General features: G+C 54.4%; 1 protein-coding gene across 2 annotated transcripts in view; it reads left to right on the top strand.

Annotated features, from left to right (window-relative positions):
- Positions 1–21,420, top strand: part of PLXNA2 (plexin A2) — a 147,325-nt gene that overhangs the window by 119,339 nt on the left and 6,566 nt on the right. For both annotated transcript variants that reach the window (XM_068660400.1, XM_068660399.1), the window contains exons 16-29: positions 206–373; positions 1,310–1,403; positions 2,297–2,536; positions 2,928–3,071; positions 4,202–4,436; positions 5,355–5,497; positions 6,825–7,093; positions 11,055–11,121; positions 11,829–11,975; positions 12,299–12,458; positions 12,622–12,725; positions 16,940–17,039; positions 19,108–19,298; positions 19,823–19,992. In XM_068660400.1, coding sequence (XP_068516501.1) covers positions 206–373; positions 1,310–1,403; positions 2,297–2,536; positions 2,928–3,071; positions 4,202–4,436; positions 5,355–5,497; positions 6,825–7,093; positions 11,055–11,121; positions 11,829–11,975; positions 12,299–12,458; positions 12,622–12,725; positions 16,940–17,039; positions 19,108–19,298; positions 19,823–19,992 — 2,232 coding nt within the window. The remainder of the gene's footprint in view (positions 1–205; positions 374–1,309; positions 1,404–2,296; positions 2,537–2,927; positions 3,072–4,201; positions 4,437–5,354; positions 5,498–6,824; positions 7,094–11,054; positions 11,122–11,828; positions 11,976–12,298; positions 12,459–12,621; positions 12,726–16,939; positions 17,040–19,107; positions 19,299–19,822; positions 19,993–21,420) is intronic.

Here is a 21,420-nt window from a genome sequence, read left to right on the forward strand (position 1 = left end):
AGTTTGGCACCAAAAGTGCTTTTCGCTTCTTTCCGGGGAGGCAGGCGTGGAGCTCTGCCCTCCCTCCCGTGTCTCAGCAGCTCAGCCCCTTTGGGGTTTCAGAGCATGGGGCAAAGTGAGGGGCCAGCTTTGGTGGGAGCTGCCCCACGGGGACGGGGTTTGGGGGCTGCCCACTGACTTTTCCCTCTGCTTCTCTCCTGCACAGGAGGTCCACGAACGAGATCGTGTGCATGTCGGCCCCGTCAGCCCACGGCCTGGGGCCTGTCCATGTCTCCGTGAGCGTCGACCGGGCCCAGCTGGAGCAGACCTTGCTGTTCGAGTACATCGACGACCCCAAGGTGCAGCACATCGAGCCCGAGTGGAGCATCGCCAGGTAACGGAGCTCTCACATCACGGGGAGACCTCGCCTGGTCTGGTGGTCTCCTCCTGGTGAGGATGAAAGAAGGACAGTTGGGAATTACACGTCCCATCCAGGGTCCTGCATTCGTCAGTGCTAGATGTCTGCAGCACTCGTGTTTACTGAAAATCAGGCCCAGAGTTACTCAAGTTGTTGCAATTACCAAGGCAATTACAGCAGTAGCAGCCCGCACCGAGGTTCTGGGAGCACGAATAAAGCCCCAAGAACGCTTCCATCTGCTGAAGAAGTGCACAATTGCTCATTAAAGGCTTCTTTTTGTAGTTGGGGGATAAAACAAAACCAGCAGCCACCAAGAAAGGAAAAAGCTGATGCTAATCAAAACGCACAGTTTGTCCAAGATTGACTGCTAGGGACGGCGGCAGGCACTGTCACGTTGCCGTGACGTGGTCGCTGCTAAAAACCCTGGGCTCTGCTCATCCCCTGGCTCTGCTTTAATGGCTGCGCTCACGAGGGATGTTAACACAGCCGTTCATCTCAAATTCCAATTATTTTTTAAAATTGCCCATGAAAGGCAGCAGGCTCTGCGAGATGTTTGCTTTGAGCCCCAGTTCAGGATTGCTGCTTGGTTGGGGTGAGACGGGGGTGATGGGCTTGTCAGAACTGCTGGGAGATGGTCTGAACAAAGCAGCCAGCCTCTGCTGTAGAGGAGCTGGAGATTTGGGTGGATTTGGGCAGATTTGGGCCATGCTGCTGCAATGAACACACGAAAGAAAAAGTTGTGAGCTGTTGCTCCCAGCTGCTCGGGTTGGGCTGCAGGTCCCCAGTGTCACCCAGTGCCCCCACGTCTTTATGAGCATCTTTCTGAGACCGATGAGCATCCCCATGGCCAGGCACAGCCCTGGCCCCATCCTCCTGCCGGTCACTAACCTCCTGTCTCCCTGTTCTCCGCAGCGGGCACACGCCCCTGACCGTCACCGGCTCCAACCTGGACGTCATCCAGGAGCCACGGATCCGCGTCAAGCACAACGGCAAGGAGTCCGTCAACGTAAGTGCTGCTGCTGGGCTGTGTCCCTGTGCCGAGCCGTACAGCAGGACCCCTTGCTCTTGTACGGTACAGACCAGAATTGTACCTCCAGTACACTCGGAAATTGTTTTGACCCGGTAAAACTGAAAAATACCCCTTCTATGCTGTGATCTTTCTGTATTGTCTCGGAAAGGGCGGATCAGTGAGCAGTCTTTTCCTATTCACTCTCTCCCTTCCCCCTGAAGACCTTTTTCTTCTGAGCTCTTTTTAAAAACATCTAATTTTGTTGTTAGCGGTTGCGGTTACAGCGTTACAAAAATAATTCTGAAGGCACAGAATTGAGCGAAATTAAATCTTCCACTTCGAGCTTGGGCCCTGGCTGCTCCGTAAGGCGAGAGCCTCATAAATCATCGGCTCCCTGCTCCCAGGGCTGCAGGAGCCGTGGGTGTCCTCAGCCCAGCAGGAGCTGACCTGGGCTGCCGGGGGGTCGCTGCTGTCTCCCCCAGCACCAGGGAGCTGCCTCTAATCACCGATTTGTAGCAGAGGCCAGGTATTCGTTAAGGGGCTGCTTCAAAGCTGGCGATGCCCACGAGGATGCAGCGGGAAAGGAAAAGAGCAAGTGATCGGGTATGCAGTCCTCCAGCTGCCTTAAAACACCTCTCGCTTTGAAGCTCTCTCCGTCTCTGCTCCCGTGCCTGTGCTGGCTGGAAGGGAAGCAAATTCCCCCAAACTACAGGCACAAAGCGTTGAGCCTGGATGAAATATTTCCAGCGAAGCTTGAATCCACCGGAGTTTTCAGGGAGCGTTTGAGGACTGAGAACATCACTGTGCAAGTCAGAACGCGCCAGCACAGGGATGAGTTTTTCCCCGCTGCTGCCCACAGGTCCCAAAAAAGCGTTTTGTCTTTTTTACAGGTCTGCAAGGCGGTGAACGCCACGGCACTGGCGTGCCTCGCGCCCGCCCTGGCCCCCGAGCACCGACCCGGCCTGGATGCCGTCGAGCGGCCCGATGAGTTCGGCTTCATCTTTAACAACGTGCAGTCCCTGCTGGTCTACAACGACACCAAGTTCATCTACTACCCCAACCCCACGTTTGAGCTCCTGAGCCCCACCGGGGTGCTGGAGCAGAAGCCGGGGTCGCCCATCATCCTGAAGGTAGGAGACCTCTGCCAGCCTGGCGGGGTGCTGTGGGTGGTGTACTCAGGTCCTGCAGAGCAAAATGGGGGGGGGCAAAATAGTTTCATATCTGTGCACACCCTATGGCTCTTACCGACATAGCTTTGTAAGGTAAAACCCAGGCCCTGTCCCATATGGTTGGCTCAGTAAAGCTGTTGCAGCTCTACATGCAATGGCTGTGCAAAAAAACTATCTCCAGGAGGAAGCAGGGCTTCTGCTAAGGGGACCCAGAAAGCAGGGGGTGAGGGAGGAGTTTTGTCCCCCTTTGGAGAACGGGAAACACCCGGAGGAGCCCCAGCATTTGTGCAAGTAATGGAAACCAGAGGAACGCACCGCATCTCTGTACAGTCTGCTCCACCTCTGTTGCCAGGGCAAAAACCTGTGCCCGCCCGCTCCCGGGGGAGCCAAGCTCAACTACACCGTGCTGATCGGAGAGACGCCCTGCGCCGTCACCGTGTCCGAGACCCAGCTGCTGTGCGAGCCTCCCAACCTCACCGGACAGCACAAAGTGACGGTAGGGACCGGCCGCTCCACTTGGCAGCCCTTCCTCCCTGCCTCCTCCTCTTCCTCCTCCTCCCTGCCCTGCTCGGGTACCAAGTTCAGTTCCCTGTCCCAGGACCAGTAGGATTTTAGGTCTTTATGGCTAATTGGAAGCTTAAAATATTGATGTGGAAACATCTTATTGCCTCCTTGAGACTCGCTGCCCGCTGTCAGAGCCTTCCAGAAGGAAGAAATACTCAGCGTTCAGCACCAGTTCCCATCCTTTCCCTGGTGTCGCTCGCTCTCCCTGCAGGAACGGCGAGGCGAGTGTCAGCACACTGCATTCCCCGTCCTGCAGGACAGGGAAGCATTTTGTCAGTCCTTGCAGCCAGACCCGCTTTGCCAAGGGGATAGACAGAAGGTTTTGGCTTTTCCCGAGGCAGAAGGAGCCAGCAGTGTCTGAACACCGGACTGCCTGGATCAGCAGCCCCGTCCAGGCTGACAGTCGGTGCCTTCGCTTCGGTTTTGGGCACTGCTGCTTTCCCTCATCCACTCGCAGACCAAGCACGCAGCTGCCGAAATGCTTGAGCAGAGCCCAAATGAGATTGTAATTGTGATTTATTTCTCCTGAAGTTCAGCATCCAAACCATATTCAGATTATCACAGCGTGACGCACAGCAGCGCAACCTGGCCGGGAGCTGCTCGCATCTGTGGCCCGGGCACGGCCAAGAAAAGCCGGCACCGCCGTCAGCCTCGGCACATTTATTCCGTGGCGTTTGCTCGTGGCTCTTCCCCTCTCCTCCTTCCTTCCTCCCTCCCCATTTAGCTCGAGGTTCTTGTCAGGGCAATTGCCACCGGCTTGCTAATGTCCACGGGTTACAAAAGGGGCCTGAAAGCTGTAAAATGAAAGGCAAATGGAGCCATCAGATAAAACGAACAGAGCCCTGATAGCGGAGGGCTGGCACATTTATCATGACTCGAAGCCTCGCTGCGTTCACAGGAGCTGAACCCTTTGTTTCTGATGGTGACCAGCTCTGTGTTGGCCAAGGAGGTGCTGTGCCTCTTCCCTGGGCGTCTGTAGGGCATCTGGGGCCGGGAGAGAGGGGCTTGGGGCCGGGATAACACCCCAGCAGAAGTCTCTGCTCACCCCACTGTGCTTTGTAGGTGCGTGTTGGTGGCATCGTCTTCTCCCCTGGCTCGGTGAGCATCAGCTCCGACAGCCTCCTCACCCTGCCGGCCATCGTCAGCATCGCGGCCGGCGGCAGCCTGCTCCTCATCATCGTCATCATCGTGCTCATCGCCTACAAGCGCAAGTCCCGGGAGAATGACCTGACCCTCAAGAGGCTGCAGATGCAGATGGACAATCTGGAGTCCCGCGTGGCCCTGGAGTGCAAGGAGGGTCAGTACCGTGCTGCCCCGGGCCTGGATGTCGGCCCTCCCTCACCCCTGCAGCCCTTCCCCTGCCTTTGCTCCCTCCCTGGGCCCCCTACCCTGGCCCTCACCACGTCCCAGCCACCCGACGTTACAGGGGTAGATGTAGGGCTGGGACAGAAACCATTTGTCATGTCGTACATCCCTGCGAATGGCTGAATCCAGCTGGAAAGGTGCTTAGTGGATGAAAAACAAATAAACAGAAAGCTGCACGTTTCAGTGTGACCTCTGGCTGTATCGATAGGTGCACTGGATTTGTTCAGCTGACTTTAAAAGGGCAGCCTTGGAGGTGTGAGACAAAGCAGGAGTGATATTCAGGAGAGCCCACAGGTTTGTCATGGGCACAGCCTGGCTGGGCATGGTGTCCTCCTGGGCCAACGTTTTGTGCTCTGGAGAGCGAAGAGCAGGGCATGCATACGGCCGTGACATCCACGCTGAGGTCATGTCACGAGAGGAGGAATAAATTCCTTCCTGACCCCTGCAGCAGGCAGTTTCTGCTTGCGTTTGATCTGCATCAGATTTGATTCTTTTGATAACTGGTTGTGGAGGAGGAGGAGGAGGAGAGAAAATAAGGGAGGCACCAAGTTATGAAAATAGATCCTCATTTCTATCTGCAGCCTCTAAAGGTGTTTTAGGTGTGTGTACACAGGTGTGAACTGCATACAAATTAATAAGCATCTTTTGTTCTCGGCGTCTGTTCTCTGCAGCCTGTGCTCTTGGCTGCTGAGGGCGACTCTCCGAGGGTGAGGGTCTGAGCTAGTGGCAAGGTCTGCTCGGCGTCTGCTGCTGGTGTGGGGGCAGGCAGCTCGCCCCGAGCCTCAGCCCTACAGCCTCGGCTCCCCGAGCTCACATCTGACCGTGCTTCTCTTCGTGTTCTCCCCAACAGCCTTTGCAGAGCTGCAGACAGACATCAACGAGCTCACCAGCGACCTGGATCGCTCCGGCATCCCCTACCTGGACTATCGGACGTATGCCATGCGGGTCCTTTTCCCTGGCATCGAGGACCATCCCGTCCTGCGGGAGCTGGAGGTAAGGGACGGGCAGTGCCCTGCACGCCGAGTCTCGGTAGAAGCCCTGGGGTTCTCAGCAGGATGAGCCCCGAGCTCATTTTAACAAAGAACCTGGTGCTGTATCACCATCACACACTGCTTGCTTCCTCTTTCCCAGTGCTGCTTTGGTTTTCTTTTCTCGGTTTGCACATTGCTGTAGGGCAGCAGCAAAGCAGCCCAGGGAGTTCCTGGTGTCCTTCGAAGTGCTCCGGCCCCAGAGCCGCCTCCTGCTGCTGTTCGCGGCGTGCCCACAGGAGGGCAAGCGCCTGGCCGGCCTCTGGCTGTGCCGTCAGCACCTTGCTCCTCTCCTGCAGGGCTTTACTGAGGTGCCTGAGTGCTCAGTGTAAGGGCTAATTAATATTTGTGCATCAGATTAGATTCCTTCCCAGCGCAGGGCAGTTGCTGCCATCGAGCCGGCGTCTCCAGCCGTGCTCCTGTGCCCCGAGTGTCCTGGTCCCACACGTTTCCTTTGCTGCTTCGGTCACCAAATAAGCTGATGAGCTAGCAAACAAATATGAATGCTTCTTATTTGTTTTACTCATGAAAAACAGAACAGCAGAAGTGATAAATGTGTTGCCAATTACACAGTTGCTTAATTACGTAACGTCAGTAAAGCCAATACATAAGTCTCCAAGATGTTTGGTAAAGAGTTGCTTAACACTGTTCATCATTTCCATTCGTAATGAATTACTCGAGTCTGGAGCTGGCTGAAAGCCTCAATTAATTTTTTATACTTGTCCCATAATAAAGCAATAGTCTAAATTGGTATTTAATTTACTTATAAGAGCGTCACTTTTTGTGCAGAACAAGCAAAATCGTACATCATTTATAGGGCCGTTAGCCTCAAAGCAGCAGCTTTATGGCAGGCAGAGTGCTCGGAGCAGCGATGGAGATGTGCTGGGGGGCTGGGGGAGCGCAGGAAGGGCGATGTTAGCAGTGGCTAAATGTGCAGAGCACGTTTGGGGTGCTGAGAGGCAGAGTTTTGGTGTTCCTTGTGCGCCCAGGGCTAAACCAGCCACACAACCCTTGGTCCCCATGGCAGCACCAGCAGGGCTGTGGGGCACGGAGTGGTGTCCCCGTGGCAGTGTGGGCTCTGTCCTAGGCAGGAACAGCGGCATCAGCCCTGCTGTCATCACCCAGCTCTTGGGGGATGCTGCTGGTCCCAGTGCCTTGGTCTGAAACTAACAGGGCTCCGTTGTCCTGTGCCAGGCTCGTGGTGGACCACAGTTGGAAAACTCGGGGCTGTGCTGTGCACGTGTTCCCCTCCGGTCCTTCGCCCTTCTGACGGGTGCTCTCCTCCACCGCAGGTCCAAGGGAACGGGCAGCAGAGCGTGGAGAAGGCGCTGAAGCTCTTTGCCCAGCTGATCAACAACAAAGTCTTCCTGCTCACCTTCATCCGGACGCTGGAGCTGCAGCGCAGCTTCTCCATGCGCGACCGCGGCAACGTGGCCTCGCTCATCATGACGGGGCTGCAGGGCAGGCTGGAGTACGCCACCGACGTGCTGAAGCAGCTCCTCTCCGACCTCATCGAGAAGAACCTGGAGAACAAGAACCACCCCAAGCTGCTGCTGCGCAGGTAGCGCGGGGCCGGAGGGGACGGGGCCGCGGGAGGGTGGCATGGCACAGGGAACCCCCTGCTCTGCCCAGGGGTTTCTTTCCTGCTGACCCCACCATGATGGGGCTGTCCCATCGTGGCAGGGAGTTGAGGGGCACAAAAAGTGGGGCTCATGGTCACCCCCACGCCAAGCAGCACCCTGTGCGTGCAGGCAGGAGGAGGAGGAGGCAGCAGCTCTGTGTCTGGAGGGATCGAGATGCAGCAGCTGCAGCCTTTGCACCAGGCTTCTGGCTTTTAGGGACAGAGTCCTGCTTTGTTTGGTGTCTGTAGGGTACTTAGGGTTCTTGTCTCCCCTCAGCCGGGGTGTTCTCATTGTGAGCAGATCATTAAAAATCTAGCTGGAAGAACAAACCCATCGGATCAGCAGTGCCAGGGATTGTCCCTGTGCCTCCAGGGAAAGGCAGGCTGTCCCCGCTAGGTGCCCCCACCTCTCCTCTGCAGCCCGGGCACCTCCATGACCCTCATCCCGTGTCTTTTTTTTATTTTTATTTTTAAATAAAAGGGGGGAGGTTATCCTCGTAGCTCCCAGGCTGGGTGCAGCAGGGACGTTTGTGTCTGACAGCTGGGGAAAAAGAGCTCGAGCACGGGTTAGGCAACTAACCCACGGTCATGCAGGGAAATTTTAGAAAGAAAAGGGGAAAAAGGCTTTATGAATATAGGCTGGAGGAGCCTATGGGCTAGGCCATGAGAAGGCAGCTCCCTGTTCTCTGTGTCATGAGCTGCTGCCATCCCGTGTCCTGCTGGGTCCTGTCCGTGCTGCCGAGCAGCTCCTCTGGCATCTTGCTGGGGCAGCCGAGGGGAAGGGAAGGATTTCACAGCTCCAGGAAAATTTCAGGGATTCCTCCAGCCATAATGAATATGCTTGACAGGAAATTGCTTTAAATCTGGCTGTGTTTGCGGAGGCAATAACTCATCTCAGAGAAGGAAGCCGTCTTAATTTCCCCCGTGGTTTGACGAGTCGCAGGGAAGGCGCCTTCTGCCTCAGCCAGCAATAATGCCTCTGCCGTGCTCCAGGAGCACGAGGCTGGCGATCAGAGCCCTGCCTGCTCTGGCTGTGAGGCAGCGTGCTGTGACCTGCCAGAGCTCCTCTTCTCCTTGTGCCAGGGGGTCAGAGACAGGGGGACAATGACAGACGCAGCTGTGACGTGGGAAGGGTTCGGGTCTGATGTCCCCAGGCCCCCAGGAGAGGAGCTGAGCCAGGAGCCGATGTTCTGCTGCTTTAAAATGGGTGAGAGGAGGAGAAGCCAGGCTGGATGCGGTGGTGGCGTTGGCAGCGTGGTGCCAGCAGGAGCCCAGGAGCAGAGCTGGGCGCACACCACCCATGGAGCAGCCCTGCGGGGACAGCCCCGTGCTGCTCCTTGTCTGCTGTGAGCGCTGGTGTGGAGCAGGTTCTGGACATCAGAGGTTACAGGTGGGCTCCGAAGGGAGGTGTCTGCATGGGGCAGGAATCCTGCTCTGTGCCCGCTGCTGCACAGCCCCCGGGGGGCACCACGTCCCGTGCCCACCCGACCCCGGTGCTGAGCTTTGTGGCTTTCAGCAGATCCGTGGGATGCAGGCACTCAGCCCTCACCGACCAACTGCCCATGGGACTGATATCGCAGACCCCAGCTGGTGCAAATCGCGGTCCTGTTTGGCTGCTCACTGATGGCAGCAGCAGCAGGGCCCCCGCTCCGTGCTGCGAGTGCCCCTTCCCCACGGCAGCAGGGGCAGGACCCAGCAAAGTGCTGCGAGTTGGTTGTGAGTGAACAGCCACGGAGTGAGACGCTGCTTATTGTTATTTTTTCGAGCTCTCTGGTGGCAGTGGTTGCTAATCAGCGCTCCGTTCTTCCTCTCTTTCTTCTTTGTTTTTCCCCTCTCTTTCCTCCGCCGCTGCCCCTTGAGGGAGACAGCAAAAAAAGTTGATATTAAATCAAATAGCTGCTGTGGTTCCTGGCACAGAGAGCAGGCAGCGGTTGGGAGACCTAGATAAAGCAGGGAGAATTAATAAAATACATATTTATTTTGGGGTTCTCTCAGCTCCTTTTGTTAGTTTTGTTTCATTCCCAGGGCCTCAGCGGGTCAGGGCAGCCCAGCCTTTGGTTGCTGGCATCAGACCCCCTGTGGAAAGCCCTCTCCGGAGCGTGCTTTGCCCTTGTTCTATGGTCAGTCTGAGAAGGGCTTTCTCCAAGCCTAGGGATTGTCCCCTGCCGCGTTAATCTTCAGGAGCTTATATTTTATTTTTAGAGGCAGATCCAAAGGGCGTTGCAGGCAGCAGCCCGGCCGCAGCGTGCAGGGGGTGCCTGCTGGGGCAGCAGCACAAAGCTCTGCAGCCCCCGGCCCGCTCTGCAGGACAGATTTGGCTCCTGCCAGGGGCTGGGCACGGCCACGGGAGGCCGGGGGCAGTAAGAACAGGGGACGTGTTTGCGGTCAGCAGCCCCTCTCCTCAGCTGGCGTAGGACAGTGATGATTAATTTCTTAATTGGAGGCAGTCCCTGGAGCTGTTGCACTGCAGAAGTCTCTCAATGTCAATGTGAGAGTGAGATTCGGCACTCAGAGGTGATGAGAAGTGGGGCTGGGGAGCTTTGGAGCTGCTTCCTTCTTCGCTGCTCCATTCAGATGATTTTTTATTCCTGACAAAGAAGCAGAAGGCAACAGCCAGCCACGGGGGTCCCCCTCTCCCAGACAAGACGTTTTCATTTTCTGTGTTTTTCTCCTGTTCTTTAACACGGCTGTGGCACCAGCTCTTCATTTTGTGGCCTGTGGCTGGCTGGCGCAGCCATGGCAGTGTGCTGGTGGTTCTCCTCCCTGACTGGGTGCCGGAAACATTTTAAATAGGTGAACCACGCACGTGTCAGGTTGTAAGATGAGTTTTTAGGCAGTTAATCAATTCAAGTTCAACTTCTTTGGGGATCTGTAGACATTTTCACAAATTTCTGGCAGATGTTGTGATCCTAGGAGATGACAGATAACGTAACCCCTGGGTTCTGGGTGTTTTTTTTGCAGGCTGGTGTCAGCTTTTGTTTGCTGAAATCTGTGGTTCCCGTTTGTACTTGATCCGCTTGACTCTGTGATCAAACCCTGTTGTTTTTTTCCATTAAATGCCGTCATCTCCAAACACGCTGGATGCTGTACAAATCCACACCGAGGAGCAGTCCCTAATTCAAATCAGCAGAGCAGCTGGGGAACAACAGAGAAAATGGGTCGGGAGCAGGACTGGGACCGGCAGGACCCCCGTGCTTTGCCCTGGCTGCTGCAGCACCGCACCAGCCTCGTGCAGGGCAGCCCGTGTGCTCAGCAGGCTGGGGGCACGGTGTCCCATGGTCAGTTTGCAGGAATGGCACCAGGAGCTCAAGTGTGGGCTCTGAGACGTCCTGCCAGCAGCACAACCAGCCTGTCCTGTCCCAGGAAGAGCCACCGTGGTGCTTTAAGGAAAGTCCCCCTCCCCGTCCTGCAGAGCCAGCGTTAAAACCTATCATTAGGAGGCATTGTATTTAAATTAGAAATAATCTCGGGCACAATGTGGGGAGAGGATGCTGGGTGGGACTGGGGAGAAAGCTGCAATTTTCCTGCCATTGTCACTCCGCTGTCCCTGATTGCCAGCCACCGCTGCAAATCCCAGTGATTTACTGCGCCAGGCTGTAATTTGCACCACGTGCGACGAGCCGAGTGTCACCAGGCTCCCTGTCACCACCGGGGCTGTGACGGGCTGTCAGCTGGGCACATGGGGACAGCACTGGGCTGACCGGCCTCATCCTGCTGCCTGCCTGCACTGGGAGCTGTGTGGTGGTGGTGCTGCAAGCACTGCACCCACTGCTGAGGGGAGCAGGAGGGAGGATGCTCATCCACCCCCATCTCTAGCCGTTCCCACTTCCCGAGGCTGGCTTGTGAAGGGAGATGAGGTTTGGCTTTGTCTGTAACGTGCATCTCCTCCTGGCTCCCCTAGGACAGAGTCGGTGGCCGAGAAGATGCTGACGAATTGGTTCGCCTTCCTCCTGCACAAGTTCCTCAAGGTAAGGAGGGATGGAGCTGGGCCCCCGCTGCTGCTCTGCCATCCCACCCACACGGGCTGGAGCTGGGCTTGCAGCTCCTCCGTTAGGCTCCAAGTGAAATGGCACAGCCAGGCAGCTCCGAGGGACATTGCCTGAAAAAGATTCATGCAATGGAGTTTCCACTGCTTCCCTCGAGCACTGTTTAAAGGCTCTCCTTGGGAGAAGGTTTTCTGCTCTTCAGCTTAATGTTCCCTGGCTTTGGTTACACGTCGTGTCACCTGGCTGTATTCTCCAGAGTACCCCGATCTGTCTCCTCTTGAGGGCTTGCACCTCGTTAGTACTTAGGGGCAATTCCCACTTACACCTCCACGCCTGGGCTTTCATATTTTTAACTTTATTTTCGGTTTTGGAAGCCCCCCCAGAACTGACTTTATGAGGGTGAACAACGAGATCACGATCTCAGATCCCCGTTTTACAGCCATACAGACTCAGCAGAGCTCCCAGGCCAAGGACAACAGTCCCAGCAAGCAGCGGAGCTCGTGGTTTTGGCCGCCCTCCCCAGGAGCTGCCAGGGGCTGAGCCTGGATTGCACACGTGCTGGCAATTAGGGCAACGGGACCGTGCCTCTGCCGAAATTGGTCCCGTGTGAAGTCGGTCTGTGGGCCAGTGGCCCCGGAGGAGATGCACCTTCACCTCCGTGTCAGTTCTGCTGTCTGTCTCGTTGGTAGGAGTGTGCCGGGGAGCCGCTCTTCATGCTCTACTGTGCCATCAAGCAGCAGATGGAGAAGGGCCCGATCGACGCCATCACGGGCGAGGCCCGCTACTCCCTCAGTGAGGACAAGCTGATCCGGCAGCAAATCGAGTACAAGACTCTGGTGAGTGATCCCTGGGGATGTGGCCGTGAATTGCTGCTCCTGTCCTCCCTGCTTGGACGTGGGCCACGGGTGGGGGCACTGCCGTGAAGCAGCGGTGTTCCCCTGCAGGAAGGCCTCGTGCTGCCAGACACAGGCCCGAGGCAGCGGTGTCCCTAGCTGAGCTATGTCCCAGCAGACTGAGCTATGGTTTTGAAAGGCCGGGTTTGAGGGGAGCATTTTATTTCCCCATTCATCGACCATTGGCCTCCCTGTAGCAAACAGAGGGCTGCTGGACTCTGGCCCGAAGCCCCTCAGGGAACGGTGTGGTTCCCCTTCCTTTCCAGATCCTGAACTGCGTGAACCCAGACAACGAGAACAGCCCAGAGATCCCGGTGAAGGTGCTGAACTGTGATACCATCACTCAGGTCAAAGAGAAAATCCTCGATGCTGTGTACAAGAATGTCCCCTACTCCCAGAGACCGAGAGCTGTTGACATGGACTTGGGTAGGAGCCCCCCGCCTGCTGGAGGGGGTGGGTCAGGGGGTGTTAGCAGTGATCCTCAGCGGGTTTCACTGCCCAGAGGTTGGTTAGATGTTGTTATCAGAGCAGATTGAGCCCACAGGTGTCCTTCCCTTCCCCAACTGCATGGCTTTTGTCTCTCCTGCAGAGTGGCGGCAGGGCCGGATCGCGCGGGTGGTCCTGCAGGATGAAGACATCACCACCAAGATAGAAGGAGACTGGAAGCGCCTGAACACCCTGATGCATTATCAGGTGAGAAAGCAGCCTTTGCAGGCGGCTTCCAGGAAGCTGCCAGGAGGAAGGAGAAAAAAAAGCCAAAATTTAATTTTCCAAGTGTCTCGCCTACCGAGGCAGGCGGGGAGGTCACATTTGTATGATAAACCTGACTGCTTCAATGTGCTTCTGCATTAGACAGGAAAGCAACCTTGACATGGATCTTAAAGAAACTAGCAGAGGTGAAAATTGGCTAAATTAAAACCGCCAGCCGTGCTGGTGAGATAGACGGAGCTGGGAGAGGGCTGAGCTGCTGCTGCTGGAGCCGCGGGGCCGGGCGGGGATGTCACAGAGCGGGACGAGCAGGAGAGCAGCCTGGGGAGGAAGAGGAGTTTGTGCCTTCCTTCCACCTCCCAGACCTAGTTCTGAGCCAAGTCCCAGGAGTTTTGCCCCTGAAGCCGTGTAAAACCAAGCTAGGCAGTGAGGAGGCTCTGTTTTGCGTTGGTCAAAGTGAGCTAAGAAATTTTTGCCATCCTTAGCTTTTGCAGCACGAGTGGCGGTGGGAAAGGACTGCTTAGGGTGTGCGAGGTGTCCAGAGAGGTACAGGCGGGGCTGGGGGAGTCTGAGAAAGGAATCAGAGGCTTTTCCTCTGAGTCTGGCTGCAGCAGAGGATGACTGCATTAATTGGGACCTGCAACCTCCTGCTGTCCATCAGTAACTACGCAGCAGTGCTCAGTATTCAATCTGGCATCCCTCCCTGTCCATACACCATCACGAGTCCATCAGTGGGACTCACGCCGTGTAAGCTGAGCACCAGCCAGTGTTGACAGGAGCCACAGCATCAGGGAGCGAGGCGCAGGGTGGCAGAAACATGCAAAGTGCCTGTAAAAAAGCTGCTCGAGGGTCAGCCTCCCCAGGCAGCCCGAGGGATTACGCAGCTCACCGCAAAATGCCGTGGGAGTCGTGCAGGTGAATTGTGTTGTTTTTAAAACCTCTCCTACCTGACGGTTGCAAGGGATTAACCAACACGCAGGGAAGCAGGGAGATTTTACTGTGCCTTGATCTTTAAAAGTCATCTAGGGAAGTCGCAAGTGAATTTCGTGTTGCTCTGATGTGTGCTGGGTGCTAGGGGAACAAGTATTTTCACTGCGGTGCCTGGGGGAAATCTGAGCCATAAGTTTACCCTTAAAATAAACAAAATCCTGACAGCACTCAAGACACGGCAGCTATTCCTGCCACTCGAGTGTCAGTTTTGCTCTGGAACAAAGTGGAAGTTTGCTGCCAAGTATCTAAATAGGTAGCAGTTGCACATGGCTCTGGCCACAGCTCTGCGCAGCCCGAGTGGAGCTGTTGCAGCCATAAAAAGAAGCCAAGTTCTCTGTGCTGCAGCAGAAATCTTGTCAAGGCAGGGCTTTTGCCAAAAACAAACAGCAATGATTTTCCGTATTTCTACCAGTATTTTTTTCTGTTTGGGTAATAAATGTTTTTATTAGGTATCAGAAATACAGATGCTCCAGGACTGCACAGTAAAACAAACCTGTTGGGCAGAGGCACGGCTTAGAAGAGGGCATAAAATCATCTGCACCCCAGGCACTGCTCTCACTGCTTTAACCAGGGTTGTTGAAGCACAGAGAAAGTGCCTGGAAAGGAGCGCGGGGGGAATTCTGCGATCTGCGGGAAGGCAGGGAAGGGAAACCATCCGTACAAAACATCTGTGGTTCAACCATAAACATGACGTGTAGATTTCCTCCAGCTAGAGGAGGACTGGCGAGATGATTTCTGGATTTCTATAAATATAAGATCCAGCTCTGTAAAGCTACCTCCCCCTTTCATTCGGAGCTGGCTTTATTTTCAGCCGGGTGGCTTTCTCTTTGTCACACACCTTTATCTGCCGATTTGAGCAATCTCTGTGGATCTGCACGCAGTCACTGGAGATGCCCAGCATATGATTTCCTCCAATAAAGCCCTGTGCATTTTGGGGAGGCACTGCTGCCTCGGAGCAAGTGCTGAAGCAAGGACCAGCAGCGCCTGGTCCCCACCATCCTGCTGCTGTGCTGAGCCCTGCAGCTCCTCGGGGCTCAGCACCGTGCCCTGCGCACCCAGCAGCCTTCCTTCTGCTCGCCGTGCTCTGCCAGGGCCGGGGCACTTGTGCAGCCCCACACCTGCCTGCCAGATTTTGACATTATTTTGTTTTGAACATGTTTAGGGTGATAAAAATACAGCATATGTCTGCAACGGTGGGTAAAATGTATTTTTCATAGGAAGCCTTGTCAAAAGCCAAGTTAGATTTGAAAGGAAATATTCACCTTTCTGTAATATTTTTGAGCCACTTTAGAGAATTATATGGAGAACTGCATGCCTGCTGCTTATTTCTTCATTTTTTAAAATAGAAGTATAGGTTAAATGGCTGTAATGCTTTGTTAAAGTCTCCGGAGCTTTTAAGCCAAGTTGTAAGGAATTGTGTTACATTTGTGTGGTGTCCTTTTGGTTTCATGCCTATTAAACTCCACGGGAGAGTCTCACCCCGCGTGGCTTTACTCGGGGAAAACGAGGCACCGAATTCAATAGCAAATGATTTACGGCGGCTCGTGCAGGGTTAACTGGGAGGCAGCAGAGCATGAATACCTGTCAGCCACTGGGAGCCTGGAAGGGCTGGGAGATTAGGAAACTATTTTAAATGAAAAATTAGAAGCAGAGAGGGAAGATTTGTGCAGAAAATGACAGCCAGGATCTGTGGGTGGAGCTGCTCGGGCTGTGTCCTCGCTGGCCCAGGTCGCGGGGAGGTGTCAGCGCTGCCAGACCGTGGCTCCCTCCGGCCCTGTTTTCATTTTTCCTCTCTTTAAGGTGTTTTGTGCAGCACTTTTCCAGCTGGTAGAAGAATCAGAATATTTATAAAGTTGTAAAGCAGCCAGCCAGCTTCTCGGGCGTCTCCTGGGCTTTACGGGAGTGTGGCAACAGCAGCGCGAGATGGGGAAGGAATGCATCTTACATCTGATGCTAATTTGTACGCTGGTACTTTCTAGCTGACAAGAGCCATTCGACCCGAAATTTAGAGAGTGAGAGCTCTTGGTGTGTGTGCAGTTTCCAACGCCTCTCGCCCAGGTCCGTGTGGCTCCGGTGACGCTGCAGCACCCAGCGCCAGCGCTCAGCTTCTCCCGTTGTGAAACTGAGCTGAAGTGGCAGCTAATAACAGCCTAGGAAAATAATATCACCGCTGATCGCTCCTTCCAGTGACTTAATAAATTGGATGAAGTGAGGCAGGAGCAGAGGAGGAAATAACAGAGGTGTTTGAAGTGTTTTGCTTGGGAATATCTCACTTTTGTGCTGCAAAACGCAAGTGCTATTATTTCCACTATCGCTAGCGATAATAACAACTCACATTTGCATGAAACCTTTCATCTTAGTGGACTGCCGAGCCTGGAAGGGAGCGAGCTGGCTGTGCGGCTCCGTGCCGCGTGTGCTGGTGCTGAGGGAGGTGCTGGGCACAGGTCGCAGCCCCCCCGGCAGCTCCCGTCCCCTGGGGACACCGTAGCACCCCGAGGTCACAGCCAAAAGGACCCCTGGCAACCCGTGAATCCCTAATTGTGGGAAATAAGCTAAAAAACATCCAGTGCCTATTAGATTTATAGGGTGGGTAAAATTAAACATGGACACTAACGTCTGCTATAACAAAACCTTGTTAGCACTAATGTTCATTTATAGTTTGACTTCCCAGCGTTTAATTCCTTCTCTGGTACAGCAGAGGGACAGACAATTTAATACCCTTGAAAGATGGCTTTATGACGTGCCAGGCTGTAAATCAAACTTTTAAAGTTCATAAAAATTGTTAAAATAAAAAATGGTTTAATAGGGATGTTTTATGGTCCATAACGTTATTATAGCTGTTTTATTCCCTCTGCATTGTTACTTTAATTGGATCACAACAATTCTTGAGATTCTCATTTTTATTGGATAAAATGTAATCTTAAATCAGAGCAACCCAAACCATCTTCAATATGTCTTTTGATTTACATGCCTCTCCTTCAGTCCCTTGCTGTTAAGCTGCTCCTGATTAGAGCTCAGCTGGATGAGGAGCACCTTTCCCCTCGAGAAGGCTCAGGGGCTCCTTCCTCCCTGACCAAGGGCCCGAGCACCAAGTCATCAGCTCCTTGCCAAGCCTGGGCCCTGAGGATTTCTCCTGGCTGCATTTGCAGATAAGCACCCAGTGCAGAAAGCAGCCCTTGCTGATGTCTCCCCCTCTGTCTCCTCCCCAGGTATCGGACCGCTCGGTCGTGGCTCTTGTTCCCAAGCAGACCTCCTCGTACAACATTCCTGCCTCTGCCAGTATATCCCGCACGTCCATCAGCAGATACGGTAAGAAGCAGCCGTGTGCTGGGGGGGGAAGGCTCGCAGGAGGCGGCCAGGTGCTGCTCTGCCACTGAGAGCCCTGGGGCCAGCTCATGGTCCTGCTTGAGGATGTGTCTGGGTGAGCTGGGATTGAAGCTGTCTTTGTTGTAGGAGGGCAGCACCTGAAGGGAATTAGGTAGAAAAAAGCAGCAGCTTCCACCAGAGAACCACAGCACGTTGTCTAAAATGACATTATGTTCACATGCTGAACAGAAAAGGGTGCTTGGCTACTGATTTTTTGCAAAGGCTTTTGCGTCTGTGAGCTGAACAGCAAAAAAGACCCGAAAGACACCAAGCACCGCGTGAGCAGCCTTTGGGAATGTGAGTCTGGAAAGGGCCAGGGAAAGGCTTTTGGCTCGGCAGGGCCAGATGCTGCAAGGCCCCTCCTGGCTGCTGCTGCAGGAAAGCAGCTTTGTGCACGCCGTGGGAACACGAGAACAACCCGGCTCCTTCATCTATTTCTCCTCTAAATGGAGGATCCTGGATTCTCAGCTAATGGGTCAAAAACGGGTAACAGCACTCTTAACTCCGTGTGCCAGGATTCACACACCTGGGAATTTGGTATTTGCATAATAGCACCGCCAGGCACTTTGCAGATGGTCCCTAAAGGCTCCCCAGCCTGAATAAATGAGCCCGGTAGGTGCCAGGTGTGCATTTATAGCACTAAATCCACAATCAGAGTAATCATAGACTTCCATAAAAGGCAGCGGTGGCAAAATCTCTAGTGCACTGATCTTTCATTATCTGTCGTTGTACGGCGTGTTTTACAGGCGAGAGGGCTCCTGACAGCCCCCTCTCCTCCTGCTGTAGCTCCCAAAGCAATTCTCTCCGAGGAGCCCTCCTCGTGGCAGGATTCCTTAGGTAAAAGCCTCGCCGGGCTCTGTGGATGGGAGAAATGTCATTTCTCACTGTGCCCCGTGCCCCTGCCCTTCAGGTGAAGGAAAAGCCGAGCCTGGGCGACACAACGGGAGCCTTCGGTGCTCATTGATCTATGCCAGATGCAAAAGCCTTTGCGAACCACCAGTATGAATCATCGCTCACGTTAAGATTAATACTTTTAATTGTGCCGACAGAATTTAAATGAGATACTTATTTACTTTCCCCATGATATATCAGCGCAGAGCTATGCTTAAAAATAGAATTAGTAGATGCTTTCCTAGCCATCCCCCTGTCTGTCTCCTTAATTATATCAGTTGGAGTACTCATTTATCTAAGCCCTAATCAGGGATGAAAATCTAGCTAGTTTTGTAATGACTTGCGTACTTCCCTCGGCTGATTTATGATTGATCTCCTTCCTCTTGCTGAGAAGGGTGAGAAGCAAATCGGAAGGCTAAATTTGAGAAAACACAAGAGGTTCCTGGAGAACAAAGAAACGTAGTGAGAGGAAGAAAATGAGCAAGGCACGATAGGTGCTGGCTTCTTTGAGCCATGTTTTGGCTTGAAGAGGCTGTGGATGGGATCCAGGGCACACATTGCTTGGGAGGTTAAATATATCTCACATCCCCGCATGGTGTCCGTGCAATTGGAAGAACCCTTCGGCTCCTCTGCTATGAGCTCCCTGTGCCCATCGGGCAGCAGGGCTGGCAGCTTGTTATTATTTATGTGTACTGGTACTGTACTGGGATGGTGCTGGTGCCGGGGCACGGGGTTGATGTCCTGCAGGGACCTGTCGTGCTGCGGCCGTGTAGGTGCAGGGTGTGAGTGAAGAAGGAGAGGTTCCCCGTCTGAGTGCAAACAGGGAAAGGTTCAAGGCTGGGGGCTCTGTGTTGGGTGAAGGGCAAGGCGTATCGTTTTTAAGTATGTGGTCTGTTTTGGCACACGTTTCCATTTTCGGGGTGTCTGTGTGGTGTTGCATTCCACTGCCCTGCAAAAAAAATAAAAAATAAAACCAGAGCAGGTGATTTGGGCATGAACGAGCACAGTGGCGTCACCGAGATGAGGCAGGAAAAGGAAAGGATTTCATCTTGATGATTTCATTCATCAAAATTCCAAGTGTCTGCTCGGAAAGTGGCTGACCTCTCCTCCCACTGCTCAGACTCCACCTTCAGGTACACCGGCAGCCCCGACAGCCTGCGCTCCCGGGCCCCCATGATCACCCCGGATCTGGAGAGCGGCGTCAAAGTCTGGCACTTGGTCAAAAACCACGACCACGGAGACCAGAAGGAAGGGGACCGGGGCAGCAAGATGGTGTCTGAGATCTACCTGACCAGGCTACTGGCTACTAAGGTAACTGCCGTGTGCTAAATTTGCTTGGGAAACGCATAGGCAGGTCTGTCCAGGCCCTTGGGACAAGGTGGGACTGTCCCTGTAATGCCCCAGGGGTTGGGTGGCTCCTGGAGCAGCAACAGAGATAGACTCATGCTCACCATGATTGCTGCGTAGTTCGTTCTTCTACATGATATTAAAACATGAAGAGTTTTACGGACAGCAGTATCTGTAGATACTTAACTGTTTGGTTTTGTTTTTTTTTTGCCAAAATTTTCCTTCATTTCACTGCATTTTCATCACTGTGGCTGACACGGATATGATTTTGAAAGCAAAGGAATTGTTTTCTGCTAGAAGCAGAGAGGAAGCACAGCCCTGGGGAGCTGCAGCCCCCAGTCCTCCTGCAGCACGGGCAGTGTTTGCAAAGCTCCTGACCTGGCTTGTTCCTGCGGGATCCGGGATCTGTGGCTGTGCTTCATGGGGCTGCGCAGAGCACGCGTGTGCCTCCACCCCTCCTTCACCTTGCTGGCTGCTGCTCTCTTTAGGGTACGCTGCAGAAGTTTGTGGACGACTTGTTTGAGACGCTGTTCAGCACCGTGCACCGCGGCAGCGCGCTCCCGCTGGCCATCAAGTACATGTTCGATTTCCTGGATGAGCAGGCAGATAAGCACGGCATCCACGACACGGACGTGCGGCACACCTGGAAGAGCAACTGGTGAGAATGGAGGAGAGGGTGGGAGGGCGGCCAGAGCTGTCTGCTGAGCTGGGGAAAAAAAAAACAACAGAGATGGGGGAGAGCTGCAAGAAGGGCTGGGAGCAACCCAGCTCCATAGCCCCAGCACGTGAAACAAGGCAGAGAACCGTGCTCGTGCTTCCCCCCAGCACCTCTGCTACCCCGGTGCCCCATGCAGTGGGTGTTGATTCTGGATCCTGCCCCCACTCTGTGCACACACAGGAGGAAACCCCAGCGCTGTGCTAAACCCTGAGACCATCTCCAAGCCTTCTGCATGGGTCAGATCTGCCCGCACCGATGGCATTGGCGATGGTGGGGTGTGCAAGGGGGCTCTGGGGGTCCCTGCCCCAGCCTGGGGCAGCTGCAGGAGGATTGGGCAGGAGGGGGTCAGCCCCACACGCAGCCCCCGCCGACAGCAGCGAGGGCTCAGCCTTCTCCAAACAATGGAGCTATTACGTCTCTGCCTCTGCCGTTATTTTAGGATTAAAAGCTCTGTGGGTTAGAAATTTACCTCTGCGAGAGAGGGGAAAAAAAGCACAACAAATGGCTGCTCCCTGAAGATTTTGTATTTTCCCCCAAGTCCCGCGTGGTTTTAAAAGCCTCTAATCACCACGTCTGCAAAAGCTGGATTCCCCGCTAAGGCAGTGGGAAGCTAAAAACAATTTATTGAAAGCCTTAGAAGAAGGAGTTATTAGGATAAAAACGCTTGAATCACAAGTAGAGATGAGACTTCTTAAAGCAATAAAAAAGCAAGCAGCGAGCGGCGGAGGTTCCTGTGCCAGGGCCATTGGGATGCACAAACCCCGGTCCTGCCTCTGCACGGGGGGCACAGGAGCAGGGGGAAAATTCGGTCTGAGAGCCAGTGGTTGTGCTGGGCGCTCTGCTCGGCTCTCACCATGCCCTCTGCAAGCTGGATGCTGCTTGTGGTGCTGGGGGAAGCCGGGGCAGGTTAAGCCCGAGCAGCGATGGCTCCAATCCTCCAGAGGATGCTGCAGGACTGAGGGCAGCACCCTGGCAGCCCTGGGGCTGTACGGGGAATGGGGCACACGGCATGCCCAGAAAGGGAATTTTGCAGAAGTCAGAAAGGCTTAGGCTGCTGGAGCAGGTCAAAGCAAATTGGGGTTTGTAAGGCAGAGCTGGAGAACTGGGGGTCAGGAGCTGGCGTTGCAGGGGATGCTGCCGAGCTGCTGGCCTGCAGCGCAGCAAGAGTTAATGCTGAAGCCTTCGGTGCAGCTAGCTGGATGGAGAGAGCCCAGACTTGAAAGGTAATGGAAAGCAGCAGCTGGTTGTTTGATCCTGCTATACAGCCAAAGAAAAAAGGAATAATAATTCCCCTTTGATTGCAAAGGCCTTGGGATTCGGGGATGGAGCCTCTGAAGCCTGCTGCCCTGCTCGCAGGGGATGGACGCC

The sequence above is a fragment of the Anas acuta genome, chromosome 24 (genome assembly GCF_963932015.1).
Source record: "Anas acuta chromosome 24, bAnaAcu1.1, whole genome shotgun sequence".
NCBI classification, from domain to species: Eukaryota; Metazoa; Chordata; class Aves; order Anseriformes; family Anatidae; genus Anas; species Anas acuta.